The 25,375-nt window shown below is 36.8% G+C and overlaps 1 protein-coding gene across 2 annotated transcripts; it reads right to left on the bottom strand.

Annotated features, from left to right (window-relative positions):
• Positions 1-480: 480 nt before the first annotated feature.
• LOC126975602 (septin-interacting protein 1) lies at positions 481-19,304 on the bottom strand. Of its 2 annotated transcripts, XM_050823566.1 has the most exons (12): positions 18,880-19,300; positions 18,431-18,571; positions 16,913-17,112; positions 14,004-14,123; positions 13,163-13,332; positions 11,882-12,065; positions 10,626-10,829; positions 9,464-9,681; positions 7,341-7,537; positions 6,648-6,866; positions 1,627-1,790; positions 481-900 (listed from the first exon to the last, which is right to left on the bottom strand). In XM_050823566.1, the coding sequence occupies exons 1-12, from the start codon at positions 18,983-18,985 to the stop codon at positions 496-498; spliced, it is 2,328 nt and encodes a 775-aa protein (XP_050679523.1). In that variant the 5' UTR covers positions 18,986-19,300; the 3' UTR covers positions 481-495. The 2 variants fall into 2 exon arrangements, with proteins under 2 accessions (XP_050679523.1, XP_050679524.1); XM_050823567.1 differs by lacking the exons at positions 481-900; positions 1,627-1,790; positions 6,648-6,866; ... (1 more) ...; positions 9,464-9,681; positions 10,626-10,829 and having other exon boundaries at positions 11,903-12,065; positions 13,191-13,332; positions 18,880-19,304.
• Between the last annotated feature and the right edge of the window lie 6,071 nt (positions 19,305-25,375).

Raw genomic sequence — 25,375 nt, 5'->3', positions numbered from 1 at the left:
GTTATACCTCGCCTTTATAGTTTCCATTTCGACCACACCGGTCTCAACACACAGTTTTATTCTTTCCCTGACGTAAAGTTCAAGCTTCATTTTAAAAATGCGTATTGCTAAGAGGTTACACAACGCGATCTTAGAGTCTCTTGATACAATTTGGCAGAACTCTTCAGTCCTTTTCACATAAATGAAGCTTGAAGTCACAAGTCCCCCTATTATTAATGATTTGGTGGGGGATGCCTTATTTAATTTGGTGACGACGACGTTACACTTACCAACCACTTATGACCTCTCGTGGCGTCATTCAACATACGTTTTTTGGCACTTCTTATACAACTGTTCCATAAAATAGGTAGGTACAATTAGAAACTCGTTTCAAAATAAAAATTGTGTAATTTCCAAGATTTTTGTTTTTATAACTATTTATAACAAGTTGCCTAACTGACTTATGGTTGAAAAAGGTATAATACAATAAAATACAAAACATTTCATAAATTTATTTTATTCCTCAACCATTTTCAACAACTTCTCCATACTGATTGGCGAAAAATTCCTTCCGTTATCAGTAGAGGACATCACAATGTTTCTTACAACATAGCACTGCACATCTGCTTCTCCGATCCTATACACGGGCCGTCCTTCCTTCATCTTGCCCACGATCGGCACGAACGTAATACCCTTCTCTAGGCATCTACTTTCTAGAAGTTCAGAGAAGCTCTTCTGCGTGCTCGCGGACAGAATGTCTGCGATTCTAGAAGGTTCCTTCTCTGTGAGGATCTGTGTGAACTTCGGCGCGGGAGGCGGCTGAACTGTGTCGATGTCTGAGCTGCGGTTCAACATGTCGAGGGCTTTCCGGAACGCGTCGCGAACAACTGCTTCTCGAAGAATCTCTTCAGGAAACATTTTCTGGAAATTGAACAGTTAATTGCATGATTCTACCAGCGGCAGGCTGTAATGGACAGGATACCGGCTAGATGATGAGTACCACAACGGGGCCTTTTTCTGCCGCGAAGCAGTAATGTGCCGTAGCTAGTGAAATTACTGGGCAAATGGGACTTAGCATCTTATGTCTCAAGTTGACGATCGCAATTGTAATGTGCAGCGCTTATCAATTACCATCAGTTGAAAGTCCTGCTCGTCTCGTCCCTTATTGTTATAAAAAAATAGTCAATGCTCAATGGGTACAACATATGGGTCGTTGTCGATGATTGCCACTGAGACCCTCAGATTTCTTCTGCAATCTGCAAATTATTGATATGTTGGAGGATGCCAAGGAGGATTGCTACAGCAGCCAAGCTGGGGTGTTTTGGAAATAATCCAATAGTGCCAAATAAAACTGTGCCTCCCCGGAGCATAAAAAGAATAGGGAAGTCCTAGGCCCAAGGGTGTCACAAGAGGCGACTAAGGGCGTTTACCAGTGGGAGGCTGCTTTGCGCAGGATGCCGGTAGGTAGATTATGGGCACAAAAACGGCCCCTATTACTGCCGTGAAGCTGCAATACGTAAGCATGATCGTTAAGGTCTGATGGGTGCCGTTATTTCACAGAATTACTTCTAGAAATAAGGCGCTGCATTGTAAACGACCCGGAGCACCAGGTCCAATGTGTACTGTGTGCAGTGTGGTGCAGCGTACCTTGAAGTTGGTATAGGATGCGAGCGCCGTGGCGTGAGGCGGTGACGTGTTGAGCCAGGCCGCCAGAGCACTGAGCCAGCGCGGCAACAGCGCGCGACCTGCGAGTGCCGCTAGGGTGGGCGCACCTACCAGCTCCAGCCATTCCACGCACCACAGCCACGCCGCTGAGCGAAAATATTACATTATTAACAGAGGTTCGAAAGAATCAATTCGAAACATCAGCGAGAGCGGCTATAGTCCGAGTAGGATAGTGACTTTTCATTTTTCATACACGGAAAGTAATGTTCTTTTGATCTGATTATTGGATGGAAAATGATGCTTCCCTCTAAAGAGAGGGAAAACCTCATACAAATAACTTCCCACCTAAGGGCCGGAATAAACTTTAAAAATAGAACTGTTGTCAGCTGTGAAGAGTTTTATTTAAAAACAAACTATGGCCATGTGACTTTCTACACAGCCAGTGTAATATTAGTAGTACCTATTTAAAATTAATTGTCAAATTAGGACAATTTATGTCGACTTTTTGAATTTTAAAAATGGAACTCACCGCGTAATTGTTGCGGCTTATTCCGCTCAAAGAAGTTTGCGCTATGTTCACACTGGCTGTTTAGAAAGTCACATGGCTGCAGCATTTTTTTTAGTAGTTTTATTTTTACATAAAACTCTTCACAGCTGACAGCAGTTCTATTTTTAAAGTTCTTTCCGGCCCTTAGGTGGGAAGTAATTTGTATAAATTTTTCCCTCTCTGTGGAGGGAAGCAGCATTTTTTACCCAATAATCAGATCAACACAACATTACTTTCCGAGTATGAGAAATGAAAACAATATTATTGATTATAATTACACAGACGGTTTTGGGCAAAAAAAAAAGAAGAGGACACTGCCAATAAATTTTGCCAAAAACCATCTGTCTACAGCAAATACCACCTCCGAGGCAAAATATGGCCACATATTACAACCGCAGTCCCCTTTTTTTTTAATATGTTCACAAAACGGGATACACTCTTAATATTGTATAAAACAGAAAAATACGTTAACATGTTGGGGCGAGTGCCTCCTTCTGGAAGTGAACACAGCGTGCTTTTAAATGTGTTCTAGATTTTATATAAAACTAAAAACATTCACTTAAGCTAGATGAACAAAATTCAACCCCACAGTCCCCAAGCCAATAATCCGCTTTTTCTAGCAGAAGTTTTCTGAACCTTCCGACAGACTTCATTATACAGAGAACAAATGCGATATAAACTAGAATGTTGACCATAATTTGTGCGTGTTGAGGGTAGACTGAACGTTTTCCTATTAATAATACGGCTGCAATGCCGTGGGACAGCCAAGGTATTTTTTACTTAGTAATAGAGGACTGTCTATGTGGCCATGAATCAGTTTGTGTAAAAAGACAAGGTCTGACACTTTCCTACGCTGTACAAGAGACGTCATGCCAAAATGCACAATTCTAGATTCGTAGCAGTCTAATCGACGACAAAGATTACTTGAATATGAGAGATGATATAAGAATTTCGACTGCACCTGTTCTAACCTCTTAATATCAACTTTGTAAGAAGGGTTCCACACCGGACTGCAATACTCTAAAAGACTACGCACGTAGCTGTTAAAAAGTATCTTCGACACATCAGGGTCGTTGAAAAATTAAGTTTGTCTAATCACAAAACCTGAAAGACGAGATGCCTTTTTGGAAATGTAGTCATTGTGCTCTCTAAAATCTAATTTTGTGTCAACCATGACGCCTAAATCTCGCATTGTACTAACTTCTGTTAGTGGACACGCATTTATGAAGTAAGTAAGTAGTGAAGAATTTCGTTTTCGAGAAAAGTTTAAGTAAAAACATTTTGAGGAATTTAAAACCATCCTATTACTAACACACCAATCGCAGATCGTATCAAGATCACTTTGTAATATGATCGTATCTTCTGTAGATTTAATTTCACGATATATTTTTAAGTCGTCTGCAAACATTTGAAAGAACAATGGCGAAGTTTCATACTACAAAATATTTGAAATTGAATGGAAGCGTCTCAAGAACTGACGTGTACTAATTAATTCTCTATAATGTTCTGCATCTACTGACATTATTCATTTTTAATTTGGAACCGCGATAATGGAGAAATAAATGATTGTTTTGTTTGAGTTTTTAGGTTAGGTTTTTATTTTTATTACTTTACCGTTCTAACTATATTATACTTATCTATTATATTCCAACTAACATGTTCCAACAACAATAACACTGAATAACACCAATTCCAAAAATCTTTAAGGATAGGAACTAGTAACCATAGGCAAATAGTTAATAAATACCTACCTAATTACTAACGTCTACGGTACTACTGTCTACGGTCAACAACTCTGAGTAGGTATTATATTATGATAAAATGGAAACTTGTTACTTGATGCAATGGTAATAACAGTTTATTTGCAACAAACCAGAGTTGGTTGTCCATAGCTTTATAAGTAATTTTATAAGAGGGAAGTCAAATGCGCAATAAAATAAAGAAAGCGCAAAACAACACAACAGAGGTAACTACATATAATTGATAGGTATTATTAGCATTAGGTAGATCATAGGTGACAGGTATAGAAACTAGAAACTCATTGATCACTCGCTCATCGCTGTCAGTCATATTGACAGATAGCTTTCCTTGATCTAACCTAAAATGGATGTGATTTCATAGTCGTGACAGCATATAATGTGAAAATGAAATAAATATTTCATTTATTTCCCCGGTTCCTTTTGCAATACAATTTTATCTAACAAGTCAATTTATCTACGAAGTTTTTTTTTGTAACTATCCTAACCTTAGACGGTTATTTCTATAGTCAGGTAAAATTTCGCCATTGTTCTTTGGATTATAATTGAATCCCTTGAAAACGTGATCTAGTAAAGTCTCGAAACTTCAGGTTAACTAAAATAATACTAAAAATGTAACTTATACACAAAATGCTATTGTAAGAATGAAACTGTCGAGTGAGCCCAGTTTTTAGTAAGCCCTGTTATGACGTATGATCTGTGTTGCATTATAACAATGAATATATAGAGCCTAAAATAGAGAGGATGTTTTACGTTACCAATATAATAAAAACGTGTAAGTGTGCAATAAAGTTCCAATAGTTTTTGATCACGCTATTCTCTACCTAGTTAGTAATGTTTATGAAAAAAATTCTTAAATGCCGGCAACAATCCTGTATTTCCTCTGGTGTTGCAAGAGAAGATGGGCGGCGGTGCTCATTTAACATCAGGTTCTATAAAAAATTTAACTATATAATATTATATATTATGTTACACTTCTGGACACATCTATAGGCCCACCTTGGATATTCAGTTTCGTTTGGTCCTAGCTAAAAATTAATATTAGTTCGAGCAAAAAGTTATTATGCAGTTTTGAACCTGGCACATTCATAATTTCATTCAACAGTCTTTTTTTGAATTTCTACCACAGAATTTAAAGAAACAAAAGACAATATACAACCTTTTCGTTGATATCAAACAATCGAAAACTAAGAAAACTTTATTTTATTGGTTTATTTGTATTTAATTCTTGAAAGTGTGATTTTTCTCTTTGGTTTTGCAACAAACATTACTTATTCTTAACATTAAGGTGAGGTTACATAAATAATCTATGGATACTTCGCCTGAAGTCAAGCTGTGGCACCTATCCAGGTCGGACACAGCCAAAAAAATGTGATAGCTCAACTTAATTTAAGTCGATCTGCGGTCCGAAATGTTTACTAGAGACTGGCGGCTTTGTCCGTCGCCAAGGAAGGCCGCGATCTCGGGTCACAACTGAAAGGTAGGATCGATTCATCGTGACGACCAGCTAGAGAAATCGTCACCTTACCTCCAATGAGATACAAAACCAACTTCGCGACTTCCACGGAGTATCTGTGAGCGCTCGAACTGTTCGGAGAAGGTTAAAAGAACGCGACATGGAACCACACAAGCCAGCTAATGACCTCAAACTAACGCGAGACCACCGAACAGCGCGCCTTCAAACTCAACTTGACGTTGTTACGGCTTTCGTTACCACGGCTGCCAACATTACATTAAATTCGTGAATGCTTCGAACCTCACGTGATGCCATACGCGGACTATGTGTGCCCAAATTTCCTTTTTTATGCATGATAATGCAAGAGCCCATACGGCCGGCATCCTCAGGATGTGAACATCACAGTTATGGACTGGCCAGCCAGAAGCCCAGACGTGAACCCGATTGAGCACATGTGGGACGAGCTAAAAGACGTGTTAGGGCTCGTCAGCTAGTTGCCCATACGATGCAGGAGTTGAAAATTGCCGTAGAAGAGGAATGGGAGATGATCCCTCAAAATTTCATAGAGCGGCTGATAAACTCTATGCCTAATCGTATGAGAGCTGTTGTAGATGCCCATGGAGGCAACACGCGTTATTAAATTAAACCTTTACTAATAGGTATTTTCAAAATACACTACACACCTTGACCTTAACCTTAAAATTTTTTTAATGTTCTTTTTTAAATGCATTAAAATAAGCTAAATAAAATTGTATCTATAAACAAATTTGCATGCACATTATTTTTTAATTTTACTTGATATAAGAAAGTAATAAAGGGATTTTTATATTATTTTATCTTATATATATAAAAATGAATTGCTGTTCGTTAGTCTCGCTAAAACTCGAGAACGGCTGGACCGATTTGGCTAATTTTAATCTTGAATTATTTGAGGAAATCCAGGAAAGGTTTAAAAGGTGAATAAATAGAAAAATGCTGCTAAATTAAATAAAAACAACAAATTTGTTTTTTCTTTGATGTGTCCATATATAATTTCTATGAGAGAATTTATTGACGCACGGTTTGACAATTCTGCTGTGAAACAATTTCATTACGACAGCAGGGTGCATATTTTAACGAAGTTATTTTTGATATTATGATATATTATTGACAAATTCATATAAAAACATTATTTTATTTATTATATACAGAACAACGTCTGTCGGGTCAGCTAGTTTATTATAAATAAAAAAATTATACTCACTATTCTCTCTCCCGACGAGTTCAAGCGGCGCATGTTGCAAGCAGTGCTCTAACTTTGGCACGATGTGATGATGAAGGAGCGCGGTGAGGGCGGAGCCCCAGGCCTCCCGCCACACGGCCAGCAGGGGCTTCGCGGACGAGTCCGCCGGGTGCCACGCGGACAGCGCCGCGGTGAGGCGAGACCGGATCAGAGGGTAAACACTCGCGTTCAGAGATTCACCTGGATGCACAATTGGATGTAATTCCAGAAAAACGTTCCAAACCACAATCATGTCGAAATTAACATATTAACGCACTGACAAAAAATGGCAGCCCTACTGTAGCTCTTTTAAAGTGAACATTTTATTACACCGTCTCAAACCTTTTCGTCTGTGTGTTGCATGTCACGTGACGGTCAGGCGGCGCCTATAGTTCGCAGCACCTGACCGTGTAGTATATAGACTATTATTACTCATTTGTGCCAGTGCTCCACGCTATTTTTAGTTAAATGTCTATAATGTGAAAAAAAGTTTCACTTTTACCGTGGTTTCATAAAACCACACAATCCTTTTTAATGACATCATGACTTAGTAACCCAACCCACGTGTATGGAATACACTAACATTTATTAAACATTAAACACGAATTCCCTAAAATGTTATGTTTTTGTCCTTACTAAGTAAGTGCTGTATATATCAGAATCAGGCCAACTCACCTAACAGCGCATGCCAGGGCAGCACCCACTCGTGAAGTGGCTGTGTGTCCCTGGTAGGGTCCCAGGCGCGAACAGCGGCCAAAAGCCGTGGCGCCACACAGCGGGCGGCACACGTGCCCAGCACCCAGCCGGGGGCAGCCTCCATCCATACTTGGAACACACGTACCATCGGATCGGGCTTTCGAGGGTTCCATGCCCTGTCAAAAACTCGACTTTATACAAAGAATATTGGGGCTATCAACTGTAAAGCAAATCCTGTAGAGGAAGCCACAACCGTAAGAGTTGAACAAAACATACCAAAATTTCGTTCGATGCGTCACTCGGACGAAATTTTTTGGCACAGCTGGTCCCGTCCCACATCGTCCATGAATTTGAGTACAAATAAAATTAGTATGTTTAATTCCATAAGTGAAGGATATCACTTATACAATTAGTCAAAGCAAGGTTGTCATTATTGGACATCGTAGTAGTAATCCTAAAAAGCATAATTAACTGCGCCATAATATTGGTATACGTAGCAGGATACAGGTCGTTGTCAAAAGGGTATTGCTCGAACCCGACGCCCGTGTTGTGCAGTTACCCAAGGCTGTATACTATCTCTGCACTGTTTCTTCTCCTACACCGTTCATTAATGATATTTTGAACGCTCTAACGTGCTATGCTATGCCAAAAAAGGCCCGCAGAGTTTCTTGCGCCCCTTCTTCTCAGGTCTGAGGCACATTATTTCGAATGTGATTGAGAGTGATTTAAAATCTTATTTTGAATAAAAATATTTGAATTTGAATGACAGTCTGTTGGAGATGCCGATCTCTAGGGAAATCGTCGACTAGTGCCGCAAGAAACTTTTCACTCCTATCGAGATCTCTATTAAAGATGTTTCCGGATTGGGGTAAAATAAACCCTGAATAATTTAACTCACACAAGACTCAAGTTTACCGCTTAACCATTAAAAAAACATTTGAATTATCACCGCTCTTCGAAAACACCCTGTTAAATAGGCATTAAGTAGTATCGGCATACCGGGTTCCGAGATGTTGAGTTATTGCCAATTCCGAGGTCATCTTATAGGAGTTGGCAAATTGGCTTCGAAGAAATTGAGGGTTATAAATAGAGCGATACAACACTTCAAGCCAGCCCATATTCTAGTGCTTTACAAAGCGCAGTTCTGGCCACATTAACGGCCGAACCCAATATACTATCTGCATATAGAAATAAATTACTACTACCTTCTACTGTCAGTAATTAGCTGGCAATAATCTGAAGCTGTCCCAATAGACCCGATAAGTCATTCTAATCGCCTTATATTGGGACGCGTGAATTGCAATTGCCATACAAACTTCTATCGCTGGTAAGCTATACCTCCTCCAATTGACAGACAGCGTGTACGGATAAGGTGAGTGACAATCGATAAGTCTATTGGGACAGAAAAGTCAACGATAGTTACAATTTTTTACTCAAGTAGGCCACAACTGGAGATAGACTGAATATTGGAAACGGCCGTTAGAGTATTGCTCATATCTCTGGCCGGCTTTCGAAGTAAGTGTATGCAAACGTCTATAAGGTACGTATTTTATCATTTTCTTGCACAGTTATGGAGACAGTGACAAAACACTCCTGAAATGGAATACGTATTGAATCGCTTTCTGTAATTCGGACTAAGTCAGTAATTAATTTGGGGTTGTAAGTTATAACTGTGCCTATTGGGCACTTTTGGAAAATGAAAGACATTTGAGGTTCCTAAGGAACGTTCTTTGACGTATAACCGGAGTGAACTTCCTTGCCCAGGTGAATATGAAATGGCCATTCGTATGGTGATGTAGAAAAGTGCAGGCGGTGATGAAGTCATCTATAGGGTCATTTTTCCTCCAGTCCCATAAATATTACAAAAAACATTGTTGCCTCCTGAACAAAGATGGACCGACGATCTGGTCAATATTGCCGGTATACGTTGGATGAGGGCAGCGCAGGACCGATCGTCGAGGAAAACTTTTGGGGAAGCCTTTGTCCAGCAGTGGACGTCTTCCGGCTGATAATGATGATGAACAAAAATTTAGAACAGCTTGCCATGTAAATTTCAAAGTAAAAACCCCTTAATTCTGTAATTTGTGAAGAAGATTACTCACTCGGCCGCCGTGGTGATATTGGGCAAGAAATGTTGCCACAACAGATTATTATACGCCTCCTCTGTCAACAGCGGCCTCCACTTGACAAACACGTCGACTGGTTGGTGCGGAAACTCTAACGGCTCCCACTTGGCCAGGAGTGCGCTGAACAGCGGGCTGGCTATGTTGGTACCGATCGTGCCCAAACCGAACATCTCATATTCCAACGGGAAGGACCCCTGTACACCATTGTTTTTCATTAAGCGGTATCATCAGAAATTGTGTTTTTGAAATTATACTTCTTTAGGCGAGTTATCAAAAAATGATGAGAGTGAAATTTAAAGATGCGCGCGCATCATTGTAACACAAAAGTAACAGGTTGAAGTTGGTTCCTAAAATTTTCTGACGCTTGCGACATTCGTTATATTAAGATGCGCGTGCATCACTGTAACACAAAAGTAACAGGTTGAAGTTGGTTCCGGTAAAATTTTTTGACAGGCAAAGGGTTCAAGCCCATACCAACAGCCGAATTAATTAATAGTCAAAGCCATCCTTGCAATATTTTAACAAAATTGTTTTTTTCTAAAATCATAGAATAGCACGAGGAATAAATAATTTTAACGATTTTTGCTTTGTTACGCCAAAGAAGTATAACTTCTTGCGTGCATACATAAGTACAGGCACACTTTTTTTTATAGGAAGTGACTACATGCGCAAGATATTCAATTAATAATATTAATAGAACATGTACAAGCTAATTAATTCAACGTACGAAAGCTCAGATTGCAAGCTATAACATTCTGTCCGAGACTTTCTCTGCTTCCTCTTGAAAACCATGTTGGAATTCTGTAGTGGATGCTGTTAGTGGTGAGGAGCAATAAAGGTAGGTGAAATAAGTACTGTTCTTTTCACATTTGTTATAATTACTCCTGCAAAAAAAAATAAAAAAATTTTTTGCATGGCGGCCATTTTGATTCCAATTCGCCATCTTGGTTTTGACTATTGACTGCAAATCTCACAAACTGTTGTGAGAACATTCCGCTGACAGACAGACAGACGGACGTATGAGCGAACAGCAATCTTAGTAACAGTGATCTCGATCCTTAACTTTTCGGTGATGAATCATGATAAAATAAAATGAACTTATCTTTCTAGAACAAAGAGTTATCTTCTTTCAAAATACCTTCAGATCTTCCAGCACTTCATAGGCTGTCTCCAGTGAGATATCTGGCTGGTTAAGTGTGTCCACCTTCATGAGAATGTTCTGCATCTTGTCGATGACGAGGTCTTCATCGCGCAGTTTCACGTTGTGCTCCTCGAGATCTCGCTCCAGGACTACGATCTCGTCTTCCGCTTGCTGCAGCTCCCGGGCGTTTTGGATAATGTCCTGAGAGAAAGAAATTTATATTACGAGTTCGGCGGATAAATGTCATTTATGACCACTTCATCAAACTTGAATTACAATTTCCTTCTCACCAAATTTTATTTTTCTAGGACAGAGTACAGGACCCAGCGTTAAAGGTTGTTTTTTCTTAAATCTTTTGATTGGTGTCAATTACTGACAATACAATATAAGTGTCAATTAATGACAGACATAAGTAACGAGTGTTTTTTTCACCTTGATAGCCTCTTGTGTTCATTTATTTTAAAAAAAATGGAAAAAAAGACACTTACTAAAGAAACGTTACTATGAAGCAGGGGCTTGACAGACAGATATTGATGTACTCATATATATTTTAATGATATAAAACCACACCTCCACCTCGGAGGTGAGTAAAATAAGTAAGTAGTCCTTCTGCAAAAATCGACACCGATGAACAACTTTAATATTTATAGATCCGGCTTTAAGTGGTTAAGTGTATGCTCTAAGCAGAAGGGTCTATAAGTAGTATCGTTTCGGGACTTATAGACCAGTCTTCTTTCAGCAGATGACTTCCATACCGTCATGGGGCATACATAAGGTATACCAGCGTAAATGTCCGGCAATGCTCCAGTGTTACCTCTGCAATAGAGCATGGCCATAGGTGATCACTTACGCGTATGATGGTCTTTTATAAATAACATTATTGACACACAAACCATCTTGCCCCAAACTAAGCATAGCCTGTACTATGGGTGCAAGACAATGATATATAAAATACAATATACTTATTAAGACATAAATACTCATAAACATCCATGACTCGGAAACAAACATTCATATTCATCACATAAATGATTGCACCTACCGGGACCTCTAGCTCAGTAGGCAGGTTCACTAACCACTAGGCTATTGGGGTCGTCAACATAAGGTTTTCCTGCCTACCTCTACAATAAAGCATGGCCACCGGTGATCACTTACGTGTATGCTCGATGGTCATTTAATGAAATAAGGGACTTATTTTTATGGGATTAACAGGAGGTTTCTCATTTCCTTAGAAATATTTAAACAATACTCACTTGTTCACAACAGTCCAGGATTAACTGGAGGTTGTGCGTGAGCGCCGGAATGGCAAAGTTGGTGCACTCCCGTCTGGGCTCGTGCTCATACCTCGGAGCAGCAGCTCGGAGCGCGTGGTATCCGCTCAGCACACGCTTCTCGCGACCAGTCATGTCTATCACCGGGACGCGAGACAGTTCATTGCTGTAACAATAAAGTCTGACTGTGAACCAAATACTTTCTAGAGTGTATAGCCCTAACGCTTACCACGCATAACCATATTTTTTTTATTTATGAAAATAAGGAACGAGACGAGCAGGACGTTCAGCGGATGGTAAATTTATACACCCTACCCAAAAAATTTGCGGCACTCCAATTGCGATCATCACCTTGAGACATGAGATGTTAAATCTCATTCGCCCAGTAATTTCACTAGCTACGGCGCCCTTCAGACCGAAACTCACCAATGTTTACACATTACTACTTCACGGCAGAAATGGGCGCCGTTGTGGTACCCATAATCTTGCTGGCTTCCTATGCAAAGGAACCTCCGACTGGTACCATTGTCCTAGCAGGATTTTTTCCGTAGAATTCTGCGTGGTTTGAAACTACTGCACACTTAAAGAAATGTGCACGAAAGTTACACCACGATGAAGTCTTATTAGTTATGTCACAGAAGTCGCTATGAATTCACGGGACCAAAAAGCGATTTATAAAGCGAAAGGAAATAAATCAGGCTGTTAAAATGAATAATGGTCGGACTTAAGTTTGCTGTCAATTCTGATCACTGGGAATAATATGATAGCTTGACTACTACTAGCGTTACATGAGGATAGGGTGAATATTTATTAGAAGCCCGACGCGATCCACAGCACACTCACACACACATCACAAATTAGACACCTGCAATAACACTATACACAAATACTCACACACCTATCCACAGATACATACATTCAGACAATCACAAACACACATAAAAAAACATCGACACACTTCCATTTCAACCATTGATGAGTTAGGGTGTTACTCTGCCCAATTTGCGGTCAATATTAATTAGTCATTGTGTCATTATTAAAACCTAATTATTGTACGTAATTTATTCTTAGAACCTCTAATCTTGGACATTTTGCATAATTTTTCTATTTAATTTTACAGTTAATTATTTAGTTGTTAGATTGTTTGTGAATATTGTATTAACAAAACCCTTTGATCTTATTTTCTGGAATACATAAAGATTCAAGTATATAATATATAAATAGTAGATGGTGTGTGTTTTATTTTTATGTTTAACTTTATACCTGCTAATAGTATGCATCGTGGGTTTACCCTCTTGTATAACATCGGCAGCATCCTTGTAAAAGTATCGCCCCTTGTGAGACTTCTTCCAGTTGTATGTCTTAGGCTCCGCCCCTTTTTCTTGTTCTGCCTTCTCTTTCAAGCGGCGCTCTTCCTCCTTTTTGGCTTTTTGCTGCAAATAGTTCCTTAACATGGTTATGTGCAATATATATATCAAATTCTATGGTATTAATACCTATTACAGATAATATAGTATACTCCAATCTGGGTGTGTGCCATTCCTCCACAGTGCCGTTTTCATATACAACTTTCATACAACTCTTTTAAAAGCAATGCTCCTGTAACTCCTCTTGTGTTGCAAAAAAATGTGGGGGGTGGCGATCACTGACGATCAGGTGACTGGTACTGTTGTTTGTCCTTATCTTCCATAAACAAAAAGTAATCACAACCACTCACTCTCATGCAACAGCCAAGGTATCACAGGACCGTTGCCACTCTTTAAATTAAATGCTTATGATATTTGTAATTAGAACTTAGACCCGTCAAATTCTACACCATGGACCACCCTTGAGTATCTCTTGAACTGTAGACCTCTATATCTGGTCATACAAAAATGACCAATGATGCAGCAGTATGAAAAGGCTTCTAACTTTCTGGTATGGCCAGGGGTAGGTTGGAGTGGAAAGATAAACTGACATACACAATGCTCCATTCATAAGGCTAAGTATGTAAGGCTAAAAGCCAGTCAAACTATGTCCAATTCTAAATACTTTTAGTATGTCAAGAATAAATTCTGTCAAGAATATGGTGAATAAAGAAATAGCAACTGAATGACATTCTTACTGCAGACTTTTCTGGACCATAAGCGCCTATAGCACCTCTCCCTTTTCTAACAGTGGCTTCAACTGGCGCCGAGATACCTTGAAGATCTTTCCCCAAACCCTTTCCTGGTTGATAACCCATCTGTAACAAAATGAACAAATCTTTAGCTTGACAGCATCAATAGGATTTAAGTTGAAATAAAATTGTTATAATAAATAAACAATAATAAGAAGTGAAGAAATTGTCTGATGACAAAAGATATGTCACCAATGCAGTGCAATTCTGGAAAAACCTTGTGTGATACATAATTTTATAAATTATGACTAATGTATAATTTATATATTTTTTTTTACTTTGCCGCGTACCACCACTTCGTGGAATCATTAACTAGCTGTATTCTGGAACCAATATGCTGCCCCCTTCAAGTCATGAGCCTATTTCCATCTCAAAGACCAGCAACAAATATTGATCCATCTAACATAAAAAATAGGTATATTAATCAAAAAATCAAGTCAATAATTTCTTTATTTGTACACAGTCATTTACAATCACATATGAAACTCTCCTGGTAGATTTAGATAATCTGTGTTAGGACAGAATCGCTCAATGCAAGTTATACAAAACAATATTAAAAACAAAAAGGAAGCTATTGTCTCTAGTGAATTGGATTATAAACAAACAAAACCAGTTATGTAGCCGGCCTGGCAGCCCGGGCGATCGTACATCATTCATTAATTTCAACGTGGATCAGGTTATATTAGCATCATGCTAGCGGTAGGTACTCAGCAGGACGACCACATTAACATGGGGGTTAGGATCATGTACAAACAATTTATTTGTTTTTTTATGATATAAATAAAGATTATAGTAAAAATGTACAATATATCAAACATTGTATTTACTTATTATTTCTTATGTTGAAACATATTATGATACACACATATATATGAACGAAAATATAGGAACTTACATAAATATAACAATATGGTATTGCTTACTTTTTAACCTACTTCTAAAAAGGAGGAGGTTCTCCATTCGTCGGTATGTTTTTATTTATGTTTGTTTCCTCAAAACTTTCGACTTGGTGAACCAATTTTGATAATTCTTTTTTTATTTGAAAGCTGGTGCTTCCCGTGTGGTCCCATTGTAATTTGGTCCAGATCGGACAATGGCATCGAAGAGAAAACTATAAAAGTCTTAAATTTGCTATACATATGTATAGCAAAGTGGATGATAAATTTACGAATAACTCAATATCACGCCAACCCATTTCAATGATTCTCTTTTTATTGGAAAGGATATACTTCAAAGATAGTTTGGTGAGATTTTGTTTAGGTTCTGATTACGGAATCCATGACAAAATAATGGCACTCTTGAATTCTTAGGAGCAAATTAATGATACTCGGCCGAATCTTTTTAATGCTATCCGGATATTTAAGTCACCTACCATATCATAGTTATGGTAAAGTAATTGTCATAGTCGAATATGATGATCAATGGGACTCCTTAACGACTTACAGTATGGGTGCAATCTGTTGCAGAATTAACTGTCTGTAATCAAATTGCAAAGCACTTACGTTCACTGCTGCATTGAAAAATTTAGTATATCTTCACATATTTACACAACTTGTTAGTTAGTGTACTTCAAATTCACTAACAATCATTAAAAAAAGATAACAAAAAAACAACCGACTTCAAAAACACTATTCCAAAACAATAGATATAATGTGCACTAAAAAGTATAAAAATAATGGTGTATTTTTATACAATCTAATTAATTAATCTAACTCTAGTTACGAAATAAAAATTTTTTTTGACACATATTAAGGACAGCTATTTTAATAAAACGGTCCCAAAGTTATGGGACATGAAGGGAAAGTACCTTAAATATCGAAGATAGGCTATTTTACTGAAAGAAGACTTTATGTTATTTTTAAAAGTTAGTAATTGTGCATTCAAAGATTTTACTAAAAATTACTTGCCTCATCTGGGAATCGAACCGACTTAAATGTAAAAAAACCCCTACTCTTATGATGCCAATCGAAAGAATGGCCAAAAACTAATAACTCTTCGTAACATAGTATTTTAAAAGAAAGTAGTCAATTAAGTGGGTATTATTTGTAAATTAATTAATTAAATGCTCAAAATGTGATATCTCTTGTCTTACGCAAATCGCCAACCTTTTGATTAGTCCACTGCCTGTTGATTTTCTTATCATTTTATGGTGAATACTCAATATGATATGGCACAATTCTGTTTGTAACTCGCCCACGTTCTCGTATTTATTTCTTCTGTTTCTTATGTATAGCATTTCTTTCACATATCCCCAAAAGAAGAAATCAAATGGTGTAAGGTCCGGGGATCTGGCCGGCCATCTAATCGGTCCATTCATACCAATCCAAGTAGGAAAACATTCATTTTACGTTGTTCCTTCTTTTAAAATACTATGTTACTTACGAAAAGTTATTAGTTTTTGGCAAATCCTTTGATTAGCATCATAAAAGTAGGGGTGTTTTTTTTTACATTTCAGTCTGTTCGATTTCCAGACGAGGCAAGTAATTTTTAGAAAATGTAGAGATATTTAGAGAGAGATTTTTAGAGAATGCAGAAGTAGTACCTTTTAAAAATAACATAAAGTCTTCTTTCAGTTAAATAGCCTATCTTCGATATTTAAGGTTTCCCTTCATGTCCCATAACTTTGGGACACCCTGTATATATATTGGTAACCATTATTTAAAATTATGTCAGCACACATAAGTAAAGTAGTTTGGGGAGCACTTTTTTTTTTTCAACCATCAATATTTAAAATAGCTTAGAAGTCTAGTGAAATAAGAATTCATGTTATTGCATGCATGGAACTGAATTTATCACAATACATAGTAAAGCAATTACTTTTACTATACTGGTAGTTCCAATTAGTTATATTGTACCTGCAGCAGCAACTTGGCTCCAATACCCTTGGTATGTCTCTCCCAGTTGCCAACATTCCCACCCAGGTTGGGTGGCCTCATTCCCTGCCCCACTCGCCTGATACCAGCAGTCTCCGACTCATGGGGCTCATTTATATCATCTTCATCTGAACTGTTTGCAAATTTTGGTCGAGATGTGGATGCTTCTGTTGATTCTAATTCTGGAATTAATTGTTATTCAAATAAGAATATTAAGTTTGCACCAAAATGAAATCATCAACATAAAGTCATATCATAACACTACTAATATTATAACCCTACAAATATTTCAAAATATGTGAAAGTAACTCTGAGTGTCTGTTATGATTTTACACCTACACCAATAACTAGCCTTTCCACAACGGACGGTGCCCGCAGGCACTTTAAATTACAAACACAGAGTTCGGCAGTGACGCAAGGCACTCTTTTACCTCACCCAATTGTCACCCTTATTATGTGTACAAGATGGTTTATTTTCCTACACAATTATGTAGTCCGATATACACAACGAGTGTAGTTCCGATACACATTTCGGTCCGTTACAATTCAATGCCACCAATATTTGACGTCATAGCTTTACGAACATAGTATCTTTGTGTTCACTTTTTCCCGGGTGGCGCAGCCAGTGGTCGTTATCAAGACAGTGCATGAAGATTGTTCTTTGTGGAGATTTTGGTTTTATTTTATAAAGAATATATAATGTTTATTACAAAAACAAAAAAGTTTATATATGGTCTTATAGCTTGTTTCAATAGCTTTCAGTGACAGTCACTCAAATCACCCTAGTTATAAGCATTTTATTACTACACGTAAAATAATACGCACGGAGAGAACGCTGCGAGAGCGCCGTACGCATGCCGAACTAAGGCGAACATTTTGCGGCGGAGAGTGCCTATGTGGAAAGGCTAGAGCTTGGGAAACGACATTTATAGGCTACTTTTTATTGCTTAAAGGCGTTGAAAGTTTAGTCAATGTCACAGATAAAACCTTGAAACTTTAGATTTTGACACTTGATAACAAATTAATAAATATGTACTAGCATTTTTAAAACTTTGATCTGTGTGATATGAAAATCCCTGATAGGCTTTTGATGAAATTTGGTACACATATATACAAGACCTTGAGAAACAATTTTAAGCTTCCTTTTGTTGTAAAAAAAAGGGTATATTTGGGTAGTAGTATGGGGTAAAGTTTGCATGGGAGACTTTGTGATATTTATGCATTATAGTTATATCATTGCTTTAATGTTTTCTAAGAATTTTAAATGTAAAACAAGAAAAGGACACACACTCGAAGAAATGGAGGGCACACTCTAAGTGTAGATGCAAACTTTCCAATGAAAATTTTCTTTCAAGGATTGTTAAATATTCATATCATTGTGTATTTCATTTTCATTCTTTAACTGCAGCACAGATCATGTAATTACCAAGTGGCTTGTGCTAAAATTGCAGCAAAAAGTGTTGCAGTGGTTAAAGAAAATACTCATATTATTATTCAAACCTTTTTTCTCCTTTTTCTTCCCAGCTTGCTGTACCCCACCAGCAATAAATCCAATTGGTGCACTGTAGTCTTTTTGCTTTCGTGTTCTCTTTCTAATGTTATCTTCATTGTCATCCTCATCACTATCTTTTGCCCAAACACCTGCAAATTTTTATTAAAATTAAATTGAATGTTGATTCCCCTTTGCTTTTAACTTTAATTGTAGAACTTGTTTAATCAAGCTACAATTTCTAAACTATATCCACAGTAAAGAAATACTACGAACTGATCCCCTAGAAAATTTATTACGAATAGTTATGAAACTGATCTAAGATGTTTGATTTAATATTTAACTTTATACCTAACACGAAAACTGTGTAATTTTGAAATAATAAACAAGAACATAATTGAAGGTGATATTTTAATTCAATTGTTTTGTATATTCATTATGTGTAAGAAATAAAACATACCATAAATTTGTTGCTCTTTCTTTGCTTTACGATTTCTGTTTGGATTGAATTCATTATCCAAATCATAATCTGTTATCTCAAATCGCATTACCTCGTCGTCCGACATTTATTCTATTTTTATTTACAAAATGCAAAGTAAAATAAATAATGATTTTACCCCAAGTCCCAAATCAGTAAAACCTAAACAACTTATCAGTTATCAGCAATCAGTCACGATTCAGTATTCACGTCTTATTTCTTAGCCCTTAAATGCATATGGTATCAAAAATTATACTTAAACTTTAAGTAAAGCTATGGCCTCAATTTAATATATGTTAAGTTTTCTTTTAAAATATTTATTTACTGTTATTAATTAATGAACGAAAAAATATAGTAATTAGTAATGTTTGGGTTTATAAAGTTTCGTTTATGGTTTTCTGTCATTGTCAAAAGTTACTTGACGTTCGTAGTTGAAGTACTTCCGCGCACTTTTGTTATTGTTGTGAACTGCTGTTTTAGAAACTTTTCGTTCAACAAAAATTCTTCTGACTATCGTAAGTATGTAATCCTTATTATTGACTACACGTAGTTACTATTTTTGTGAGCTTTCATACTTCTACTTGCTATTTTTGTGAGGTATCAAAATTGATACTTCATGCATTGAGCGCTAAAATAATTCAAGTTTTCCTTACTTATTTCAATGTCATATTTTATTTGTAATTGACTTTTAATTGCATAAACTATCGCAAATTATGGCTATGGGTGACTGAGATTCATCTACTTAATGCTTTTAAGAACGTGACATTGAGTCATTTTGGTGTCAACTGGAAAGTGGAGAACTGTCTGATGACAATTTTCAGGAAGATGAAAATGAAATTGAATTTTATGCTGATGATTATGAAAATTTAGCTGATTTAGAAGACATTTCAGAAAATCCTGAAGATGTGGGTGGTGATCCACAAATAATATATGACGGTGAAATTGACAGTTTTTCCCCTTTAGTTTCAAATGAGGAGGTTGAACTGCTACCACTCCCATCGACCTCTTCAGCTAGTGTAAGTAGAAATATAACCACTTGTAATCTAGTATGGAAACGGAAGAATTTTAATCTTGTTGAAGAAGCTTTAGCATTCAAAGGAAATATACACTACCCGCAGAATATTATGGAACTTACCACCCCATTCCATTGTTTTTTCTTATTTCTTTGAAGATGAATTGATCAAACAAATAGTGAATGAATCCAACAAATATGCAATACAGAAAAATGCTAATTTCACCGATACTATTACGGTCTTGGAGCTACGTAAATTTTTAGGCAAATTAATTTATTCTTCTGTGTATCATTTCCCAAATGTACGATCATATTGGTCCACAAAAGTTAGATTGGCATCGCTGATACTATGACAGTAAATCGATTTAAAAAAATTCGTCAAATTTTTCATATGATTGATAGCGAATATCACGTTCCCGTTGGTCATCCTAATCACGACAGATTGCACAAGATCAGACCTATTATTGATTACCTAAACAAACAATTTATGAGTGTTCCTTTTGATCACAGACTGTCGGTAGACGAACAAATGTGTGCAACCAAGATTTCACACTTTATGAAGCAGTACCTGCCGAACGAACCCCATAAGTGGGGATTCAAATTGTTGTCTTGTGTTGCTTGATGGGATACGCGTACAGCTTTGAGATCTATTCAGGAGCACAAAATATTGAAAGATTACAAAATGAACCTGATTTAGGTGCCGTGTCCAATACAGTTATCCGTTCGTTGCGACCTGTTCCTCGAAAAGTTAATCATATAGTGTATTTCGATAACTTTTACACAAATGTTGCTTTATTCTATTATCTTTGGGGAGAAGGAATCTACAGCTTGGGAACAGTACAAAGAAATAGACTAGGAAAGACCTGCAAATTGCCAGAAAAAAAAGACGTAATGAAAGCTGATGTTCCCAGAGGGTCATACTGTGAAAATGTTACACATTACAATGGATTAGACCTGATAGCTACTAGTTGGAAAGACAATAAATAGGTTTTATTGCTTTCGACTTATGTAGCAGCAGAACCAGTCAAATCTATCAATCGGTTTGACAAAAAGCAAAAAACTACAGTTGAAATCCCTTGTCCAAGAGTCGTGAAAGAGTACAATGCTCATATGGGCGGCGTCGACCTAATGGACAGCTATTTAGGTCGTTACCGCATCAGATTGAAGTCTCGCAAATGGACAACAAGATTATTTTATCATCTGCTAGACATGACGGTCATCAACGCTTGGGTGCTCTACAAAAAAGTACTGACCAAAAAAGAAGAGAATCCGAAGCAAATAATGAATTTAGCTGACTTTAGAACAGATCTAGCAGAATCTCTATGTAAGTACCAAAGTTACAATCACGATAATAAACGTGGCCGTCCAAGCTCTATTCGCTCAGAAGAAGCAACAATCAAGAAAGCAAGGACAACTCGAGCACATGAACAAGTAATGCCAACCAGAGACGTCCGTTTCGACAATTTAGGGCATGAAAGAGAATATTCAAATGTGAGAAATAAATGTAAATATAATAACTGTAGGAAGTTGACATCTGTCATTTATTTAAAATGTAAAGTTTCTTTGTGTGAGAACAGAAACAATAATTGTTTCTATTCATTTCATAAAAATTAAAAACATATTTTTTTTGACTAAATGCATGGAGTAACAAAAATGATACCTAGAGTTTTTATTTATTTAATTAATTCAGAGAGATCTTCATATATATTATTAAATGTATTAGCAACAATATTTCTTATGTACTACGTTAGTATTATAAGTGGAATATATTTATAAACCTAGAGCTAACTGTATCCAGTGTTTCTGAAAGGAACATTCAGCTCTGGCAGCAATCATCTTTAGGATGCTGTTTTATTAGAAATAAATATACTAAAATATGATCAATATTATTTTTATTATTTTTACCGAGTATTGTGTCCCTAAATCTATGCTACATATTTTTTTCAAAATATTTAATAATATCATGCATTTAAGGGTTAATAATCGGTCTTGCGAGTTTCGAACTTCTTCTAAAATCTAACTTGTGTCTAACGTTAAATTCAAGATTATTAATTAATAATATATTCTTTGATTGCGATCACAGAACACATACCTAGCTCTAACTTGTTAGAGTAAAAGTTATACTCTTTGGTAAAAGTGTTCTGTGAGTTCTGTGACTGTAACTGATATGTGTAATTATTGTGTTCTGTGGTTAGCCACAGAACACTATTTATTTAATTATTTTATTTTTTATTATATTATTTATGCGACAATAATCCTGCCCATTATGATAGATCATTCCCAAGAACCAGCGTACGTATTTATAGTACGAACTATTATTAAAACTGACCGCATTTTTAACCGACTTCAAAAAGGAGGAGGTTTTCAATTCGACGGTATTTCTTTTTATGTTTGTTAGCTCAGATATTTCGTCTGGGTGAACCAATTTTGATGATCCTTTTTTGAACTGGAACTTCTTCATGCGCCATGAGGGTAAATTTTTACGTTTGAAACGTAATAGAGCGTCACGAAAATGTGGGACGTTTCTGTTCAAGAAGAGGAGGAGGTTTATGTTCATGGGAGTGAGCGATTGACACCAATTGAGGAAGAGTATTTCCTACTCTCGGGCTTCCCTACTAGCCCTGTATCGTGCAGGTTTACCGCGTGGCCGATAGTAAGTAGAACATCTTTCCTACTAGCTTTGAATCGTGCAAGTTTTTGGAGTTTACTCCTTATGAATCGATTTTCATATAAGGTGCCTGGCATGAGAAAAATATGGAGAGTAAAACCTACTCATCAAATGGCATAGTAACGGTTTTGGTGCGCATCATTTCTCGCGCACCTTTCACTTTCTTGTATTTTGAAGCTTTATTATATTATTGAAATTGATTTATTATTATACTTTCATAAAGTTAAGTGAAAATTCTATAAATTATTTAAGAAAGTGGTGTAAATAATAGTGCCGGAAAATCTGATAAGCACGTGGGCTAGTAAGTTACAATTCATACATTAATATGACATTTACTGTATATGTATAAAATGTGTGCTTTGTATTTATTTAATGTTGAATTATCCATATAGTTCATAGAAATTTATTTGAGCTATGCACATTATTAAATGTTTAATTTAATATGGAGGGTATACACAGCGCATTTCATGCCAAATAGACGAGTTTTAACCTAACCTATTATTTTTTTTTAATATCTATACTTTTTCATGATTTATTTTCTATTAACTATTTCTGTAGTTTATGATAATTAATGATTCGATAGTAAAATTATAATTATGTAATCATGTATTATCTACTTAAATGTAAAATATTTGATATATAATATGTATAGTCGTAGAAGATGTAAATAAAAAATATATATACATATATATATTCTTTAAGAATTTTCATTAATGCGTTTATTTACCCTTATATATGATGTCGATCTTTTTTAATTAATACGCTTTTATTAACTTCTGCTGTATGTTTGTTTATAGCCGACTCCATTGGACTTGAATTTGTTTAGTACTTGTTCAAAGACAATCGTTCTTGAGTAGTAAACTCCAGTCGTGCGTTGGAGCTGACACACACACTTTTTTAATTTATTTTTTAAACAAAGATGGCCGCCGCGCAATTTTATGATTTCAACATTTTGAATAACGTATTCGAGGGTCTGGAGGGTGCGGAAGACGAAATAGGGATCATTTTTGAAATCCAAGATGGTTGCCGCGTAAATTTATGATTTCAAATATATGGATACCCGATTCGAGGTTCTCGAGGGTGCAGAGAACGAATTTGGGATCATTTTTGAAATCCAAGATGGCTGCTGCGCAAATTTATGATTTCAAGAATATGGATATCTTCGCGAGTTAGTAGAACATCTAATAATTTCTAATATTGACAATGAAATATTAGGCTTAGAGAACAGATAAGGATAATTGATATAATTAAACGCGATTTAAAAATGGGCTTCCCGAGAGCATGTGCAAGTGGACCTCCAGCTTCCTCACTGGGCGCAGCATACAGGTCGTTGTCGACGGACATTGCTCGAACCCGAAGCCCGTGAATGCTGGAGTGCCCCAAGGCTGTGTGCTATCTCCAACGCTGTTTCTTCTGCATATAAATGATACGTTGGACACCTCCAACATTCATTGCTATGCAGACGACAGCACTGGTGATGCCGTGTACACGGGCCATGCAGGTCTCTCTCGGGAAATCGTCGTCGTGCGGTATTCAAGGAGCTTTCTTCCACATACTACAAAGCTGTGGAATGAACTTCCTTGTGCGGTGTTTCCGGGACGATACGACATGGGTACCTTCAAAAAAAGCGTGCCTTCCTTTAAGGCTGGCAACGCTCTTGTGATTCCTCTGGCGTTACAGGAGATTGTGGGCGGTGGTGATCACTTAACAACAGGTGACCCGTACGCTCGTATGTCCTCCTATTCCATAAAAAAAATTAGGTTTCCAAAGAAGTTTCACTTCTGACTTGTGTACTTTGTACGGACGCGATTTTTATTATTTGAAAGCTACTGCTTCCCGTGTGATCCGGTCCCATTCTAATTTGGTCTAGTTCTGACAATGGCATCTACGAGAAACCTATATAAGTCTTATTCATATTACAATGCGCTTATGTTCATTGCAGCATTGCACCATGACGAAACGTTTATCTTTTTTGCGCTCTTCACACGTCTCTTTTGAAATTGTCCTCGTGGTAGATTTCCTCTATTGAGATAGGCGTAAAATCAGCGCTGTCAAATATGAGCAGCACGTTTAATAGGCCTTCACATATTCACTCGCATTAATTGGTGTACTGAAGTACTGTAGTTTTATGTTATGTTTATTTTCATTACGAGAACTTTACTGAAAAATTGTGATTTTCCATCAAAAATCAATACTTTTGGAAAGAATATTTCATATAGAATTTATTTGGTACGAGCTTGTTAACTTGTTAACTAATTAAAAAACTACAATTATATTGAAAACGTTTGGTGAAAAGCAATACTTACGTGTGGAGGCTAACTCCTGGATTTTTACATTCAACGACTTCGGCAACCAGACATACAACACCCAACCCATGGTTGACTTAACTTGCAACCCTTTACTTTTATAAGTTGAAAGGTATATCACACCAAATATGTTTGAAAACAATAAAATTACAAAAATACTATTCGCAAGCTCAATGACATGACAGATCTTTGTTTTTTTGCCCAAAGTTGACACTGGGCCAAACAAATAAATGGGTTACGCGATAAAGACGCAAGATCAATAGCTTTGTTCTGTTCTTTTGTCCTGTGTAATGAAGTTACCCACGCTACTTCTGTAGCATTAATATTCTACGAGTGTACAACTCAGTACCATTATTGACAAAGTCACTTTTGTCATCAAAATATAGGTTATCGCTTTGAATAATTAAGTGTTTAGATAGACTGTTCGAGTGGTATAAAAATATCAGCTCACTGTTGACTAATAAGCTCGTCCCGCCTGACTCGTGGCGACAC

This window comes from Leptidea sinapis, chromosome 36, assembly GCF_905404315.1.
Source record: "Leptidea sinapis chromosome 36, ilLepSina1.1, whole genome shotgun sequence".
NCBI classification, from domain to species: domain Eukaryota; kingdom Metazoa; phylum Arthropoda; class Insecta; order Lepidoptera; family Pieridae; genus Leptidea; species Leptidea sinapis.
Note: the sequence above shows the minus strand (reverse complement) of the source record. Positions and strands in the feature narration are given on the sequence as shown.

Bases quoted from the DNA above. Each gene is read 5' to 3' on its own strand.
- LOC126975602 (XM_050823566.1), bottom strand. From the start codon at position 18,985: ATGTCGGACGACGAGGTAATGCGATTTGAGATAACAGATTATGATTTG. The intron at 13,333-14,003 runs GTAAGAATGTCA...AACTATTTGCAG, and splicing joins ATGGTCCAGAAAAGTCTGCA to CAAAAAGCCAAAAAGGAGGA. The intron at 6,867-7,340 runs GTGAGTTGGCCT...TTGTGCATCCAG, and splicing joins GCCCTGGCATGCGCTGTTAG to GTGAATCTCTGAACGCGAGT.